The sequence below is a fragment of the Elephantulus edwardii genome, unplaced genomic scaffold (genome assembly GCF_000299155.1).
Source record: "Elephantulus edwardii isolate Elephantulus edwardi_28Jun2011 unplaced genomic scaffold, EleEdw1.0 scaffold00338, whole genome shotgun sequence".
Lineage (NCBI taxonomy): Eukaryota > Metazoa > Chordata > Mammalia > Macroscelidea > Macroscelididae > Elephantulus > Elephantulus edwardii.
In genome coordinates, this window is record NW_006400088.1 from 785,736 (window position 1) to 791,901 (window position 6,166).

The 6,166-nt window shown below is 37.3% G+C and overlaps 1 protein-coding gene across 3 annotated transcripts in view; it reads right to left on the reverse strand.

Annotated features, from left to right (window-relative positions):
• Positions 1 to 456: 456 nt before the first annotated feature.
• PCMTD1 (protein-L-isoaspartate (D-aspartate) O-methyltransferase domain containing 1) overlaps positions 457 to 6,166 on the reverse strand; it is a 38,534-nt gene continuing 32,824 nt past the window's right edge. Inside the window, exons 4-5 of one of the 3 annotated variants that reach the window (XM_006901606.1) lie at positions 5,178 to 5,301; positions 457 to 1,027 (exon numbers count right to left, since the gene is read on the reverse strand). In XM_006901606.1, coding sequence (XP_006901668.1) covers positions 660 to 1,027; positions 5,178 to 5,301 — 492 coding nt within the window. In that variant the 3' untranslated portion in view covers positions 457 to 659. The remainder of the gene's footprint in view (positions 1,028 to 5,177; positions 5,302 to 6,166) is intronic. The other 2 variants (XM_006901605.1, XM_006901604.1) reach the window with 2 other exon arrangements.

The window sequence follows — 6,166 nt, forward strand, 5'->3', positions numbered from 1 at the left end:
CTTTAATATTTACTTGATGTGCTCTTAAAATCTCTATGAGAGAAGCAGGTATTTTCCCCATATCTTTTGGCAAAAGGTTCAAAAGCAAAAGTAGCAGGGCTATTGATACTCTATGAAACTTGTTTTCTTTTTAAAGCTAAATCATTCAGTATCTGTATATTGCTTATTGCACTCATATATTGCCTGGAATATATCTGTATCAACTCAGCAATAGTGACTGCAACAAAATTAAGTCTACAAAGCATTTGATTTTCTTATTATATAAGAAAGTCTTCCTAGAGGAAATGCAAACAACTCTAATCCAAATCCGATTATGTATGCTTATTTAACCTTATATAAAACTAAATTTAACCCGCCACTACAAATGTGTAGCAAATCAGAAAAAGATAAACAGTACACAAAGCCTTGACTATTGCATTCCACTTTTAAATCACTGAGTTAAAACAGCATTTTTCCAAGATTTAAAGAAAAATAGATTTTATAAAAGGGATTCTTCTTAATCACCGAATACATCATTTTTCTTACTAAGACAAAAAACAAATTATACTTTTTCCCACTATAATTTGCTCTGATGAAAGAAACAATCTCTTTAACGCCTAACAAATGCTACATTTCAAGACTAGAGGAACTGTATCGGTAGACATTCTTCTTGGGCTAAATTATTTTTCTCTAAAATATGTCAAGTAAGCTTTTAAAGATTCAGGGAGGGGCAACTTCATGATTTTTTCTCGCAGCAGATTTTGAGGAGGCTCTTCTGGCTTCATGGCTTCACTATGATCTTTCTCCTCCTCCTCTTTGTTATCCTCTTCCATTTTTTCATCTTCTTCACTGTCTAGAGGCTGAGGAATGAGCTGATTCCCCACAAACACATATGTGTTAATTCGCTGCTTAACTCTCTTCCTTTTCCTTTTTGGTGGAGCCCTGGAAGGAATTCCTTTGGCTTGCATCTCGTCATTGATGAAATTTCTAAGTGTACGGCGGATATAAATGCGAGCCAAGTCCTGCAGGTTTCTAACAGCACACGGGGCTGAAGGGAAAGCAGACATGAAAAGTAAACATTACATACTGCCCATATCATCAAAGGACAAAATGTGATTTTCTCTGTGAATGTTAGAAAGCAAGTATTGTTAATACTGAACTTTACCTGAACTCTCTAATATAAGAAAACACTAAAGAATTCTCCTCAGCCTTTGTAATCACCCTTTTCACAGACAATCCTTGTTCACTTATGAAAGCCAGACACAAACCCTCCAACTTCCCCATTCCTTGCCCCCAAATTGAGTAAATGAGTAATTGAGTAATTGAATAGCTTGCCCTCAGAGAGGTTTCCAAATCAAAACCCTTGTTAACTAAATTTCTGTGGTTTCACAAGCACCTGAACCTTGGCTAACCCTCAACCTCAACTAAAACAGGATCAGGATCATCCTCACCTTAGCAGCTCCTTCTGCAGAACTGACCTTTGTAAAATCTGATTTACTTACTACCTGCTGACACTGCCACTCATTCTGAACCCCTACATTTTTTCTAATGTAATTTCCTAGCCTTAGTCTCCATAAAAATAAACAAACAAAAAGGAAGCAACACTTTTTTCCTAACTCTTTGGGATGCTTTATCTGACACCCAAATGTTCTTCCTACTGTTGTAGTTCTTATACCCAAATCCTACAATAATGATCCTTTTCTCAGTCTTCCTTTCCTGTTGTCCTAAAGGTTATTTAGTCAAGAGCAAACTCACAGATACTAAACAATAAGAGCAATCAAAGTCTGGATTTGTTGTTTATTTGGTAGTATACAACTCTGACTTCCATCTAACAAGAGCCCATAAGCTATGACTACGAGGTACTGAGCTGCATTGCAATCCCAAGGCAACACAGTTCAAATCCACCAGTTCAGTTGCTCAGCAGGAGAAAGAGAAGCAATCTCCTCCTGTGTGACTGATTTATTACCTCGGAAAACCTGCTGGAGGATCAGCTTCGGGTCAGTTCTAACTGCACAGCATATAAGGATAGCATAAACTAGATAATGAAAACAGTGCAAAGAACAAAGGAGACTACCTGGGGAGTGTGAAGGAGGGAAAAAAGGGTAAACAAACTAGGAGAGAAAACAATGCCCCACAGCTAAGAAGTGTTAAGGAGTGTTAGGCCCCAGAAAACCCAGGAACAGAACATTTGAGGGCAAAGCTTAATTATGGAAAGGTCAGCCCAAAACAGGGTGACAATAAATTTAATGTAAAAATAACTTTAATACACAAACATGCTCCCCATGTGAAATAATAAGTATCTGATGTTGCTGCTGTGTGTCCTCTAGTTGGAACTCACTCACAGTTGACCTTCCAGTGGGTTTTCAGAGCATGTAAACAGCACAGGAGAAAACTGACCATTTTTATCCCTCAGAATACTTGAGAGAATGGACTGCTAGAGGAACAAACAGCTATTTCCTGAAAAACATGTAGCCAGAGCACTCCCTGGAGGCAGAGTCAATGAATCGTCAGTCGTCCATACTTCTGACATGTAGGTAGGTGAGGATACTCCTTGAGAGGGACATAATATTTGGAAAGATGGAGGGTCTGCAAAGACCACTTCCAACATAACAGATTGACATGGTGACTTCAGCAATGGGCTCTAGTGTGTCAGAGATGACGGAGATGACAGAGGATAGGGCAGGAGTCAAGCTGGCTGTTCACAGGGTTGCTATACTTGTCAACAAGAGTAGCTGAAGGATTCAACTGTTTGTCTTTGGGTTGACAGCTCCTTACTCAACAAGCCACCAGAGTCCCCTCAGCAAATGCTTAGAACTTTTTAAAAAAGTTTTCAAATTAAAAAAAAAAAAAAAGCCAGTAAGGGGCTGATCTGAATAATTATAAAGCATGCATAAGCCATCTAGAAAATCAAAGCTCTTGTTATGTGGAAAAACCTCTGCAGTGCATTTGGGAAGTGGAGTGTAGGGCAGAACAGAAAAGCAGGACAGATAAAAATTAGTCCACAGTCACTACTCGTCTAAAGGAGTGTCAACAGGACTTCATAACAGATATGTACACACACTCTATGTGTGTGCGCACACATGCATGTGTATACACACACTCAAAAGGGAGTTCTGGTAGCCTAGCGTTAAGAAGCTGTGCTGCCATCTCAAAGCCACTTGTTTCAAATATACCAGCTGCTCCAAGAGAACGATTGACAATCTTCTCTTGTGCAATTTATTGCTTCTAAAAACCTGCTGGAGGTTCAGATATAAGTTGATCATAACTCAATGGCAGAAAGTAACAATTGCATATTCAAAATGGAGTTTCAGGAATGACAACAAAGCTACTGATAACAAACTCGTTAGTATGACAACAGTTAACTGTATTTAAATGCTTATAAATAGATAATGTAACTCATGTAATGGTCAATAAGGAATTGTAATACAAAGAACTTAAAACAACTTGGCTCACAGTAGCAGGGAGCTCTGGTGGCCTACTGTTAAGGAGCTGCACTACCAACACGAAGATACCGGATTCAAATCCACCGGAAACTCCAGGGAAGAAAAATGAGCAATCTCTTCCCCTGCCTCTGAAAATCCACTGGTGGATCAGCTATGGGTCAGTTCTGAGTCGATGGTATACAACAATACTAACAGTAGGAGAGTGTTTAAGTGTTCAAACTGGGATTTCAATCTGACATTTGATTTCAGGGTGTATTCTGTCTATTAGATAATCATTAGTCAAAGGCAAGGGAGCTCTGGTGATAAGGGGTTACACCACCAACCTGATGGCACCAGTCATTTTGAGAGAGAAAAATGGGCAATCTTCTTATGTGATTTACAGCTTTAGAAAATTAGCTGGATGGTCAGCCATGAATCGTTTCCAAGGAGACAAGACATAGTAATTGTCAAGGGCAAGGCAGGAAAGAAATACAAATCTGGGACTTGTCAGCTTATGGGTGCTGTAAGGGTGACAAGAAGCTTGATGAGAATGCTAGAATGGAACGGAGATAAATGATCTCCACAGAGGGGATGGAAAAGGACCATAGAATGGAAGGTACAATTAGTCTTCTCATCCGGTCTTTGCTCTAGGGCCTTTCATACTATTGGTTATTCCCTCATACTGTGCTGTTCTCCTATCAACAACACTGTCTGCTATTCCAAAGGCACTGCTAACATGATAAACTGATCAAAACCATGAGACGAATAAAATGCATAGTGAACAAACCAGAACCGGAGTGGAAAAAGGAGTAAGAATTTATTTGGTAACTTCTAACACCAAGATGTCCCTAAAAGAGTACCCACATGAGTGTCATTTAAAAGTTCCCTAGAGATAATTCTCAGCACACTTACTGAAATATAATCAGTATAATTAAAAAATTAGAAAAGTAGATTTTTTAAAATTCTTTAAGATTCCCCTACATTTTTTTTTTTAATTTAGGTTGTTTATTTTTCATTTCAATGAACATCTACAGAGATTTTGGGATTCCATTCATTCATTCATTGTTGCACCCTTCTCCTCGCAACCCCCCCTCCCCATTTGCTCCTCTCCTTGAAAAGCAAAATAAAAACTCCCTCATTGGTACACAATCCCCCCGCACCGCACCTCCCCAAACCCCACCCCTAGCCCCAAATATAACCCACTCTGCAACCCTCATGTAATCAAGAATTAAATAATAGTAACTTGTACTTCTAAAAAAAATTATTCTGAACTTCCACAGTAGAACCAGCAGTCATCTCTCAAACATACACTTAATCTTTTTTGTTTCCTAAAGGGGAGGCTCTATATAGATTTTTACAAGAATCTACCAGTCAGAACTTTTTCTTTCCGTTTTAACAAGAGATTGAAAATACTTTATTCTCATCTAACCAAACTGACATTTTTCTGACCATTTTCATCTATAAAAACATCAACTTCATATAGCTTAACCTGATGTGTTTCAGAATTTATCATCCTTATTTTCAGAATGCATTACATAAAACAAAAGGGGGGGAAATTACGTGCAGTATAAGTGGAATAAGAGTGGTGTTTGATTGGCTCACTCTTTTCATGTTTCCATGAAGACAGCTAGAATCCAATACAAGGTAAAAGCTTAATTTAAAAAAAATTGATTCATTGACTCTACTAAGTATTTATGTAATAATTTATATGGAATATAAAATTCTAAGTCTGTAAGTTGAAAATGATGCTTTACAATTTCAACATAAAGTACTTACGGAGTCCCACTGAATCTGGTTTCCCATTATCATTCTTACTTGGCTGCACAAGTGGAGCAAATGAAACAGCAAGAATATTTTTACTTTCCCAAGTGTTCTGTCCAGTACGCATAATCTGTGTTAACTATTTTGAGAGAAAATAGAAAAACAGCTGCTTAATTCTAAAAATGCACTTTTTAGTCATAATTTTGTTTTAAAGAAATGACTGTCAGAAAGTTATATAATAATTCTATTCATATTTGAAAGAAGTAGGGTTTTTTCCATTTATAGATATACTATAAAACATGTTGTTGTTACATGTTGTCAAGTCGCCGGTGACTCACAGCGACCCTCTGTACAACAGCTCTGAATGATGTTCTATCCTGAGCCCACCTTACGATCTCTGCCACACCTAATTCCATTACTCAAATCAAGTCCAATCGATCTCATTGAGGGTCATTAAATGTATTTTCTGTAGAAGACAGATTATTTCACTACAATTCACATATTTTATGATTATGCACCTTACATCTGGGATGGTAAGTTTTATGGGTTATCACTTTGAAAACTGTCAAGATGTGCCTAAGAGTTTAAGTTAAATTAATAAAAAGTATTATATTGACAAAACAGGTTCTGATTACTATACCAACAAGTCAGGAAATGATCTCAGCAACAATGAAACACAAAGCCTAATTCTAACCCCAACCTCACAGTCACAAGTAAATGCTATTACTCAAAAAGGAAAGAATTTTAGCTGCTCAGCAAAGATTCATTACTGGTCCTAGAAAAGAAATATATCATAAAATTCAGCCAACTACTACATTTTATGTCTGTATGGGGTGCTATGAGGTGCTATTATGGAGTCAACTCTAACTCAGTAGCATCTCAACAACTCAGTAGCAATGTACAAATAAACTAAATGTTTTCTTTTCTTTTCTATACTTATATTTTATTAATTTTCACAAACATTTACAGAGATTTTGGGTTTCCATTCATTCATTGTTGCACTA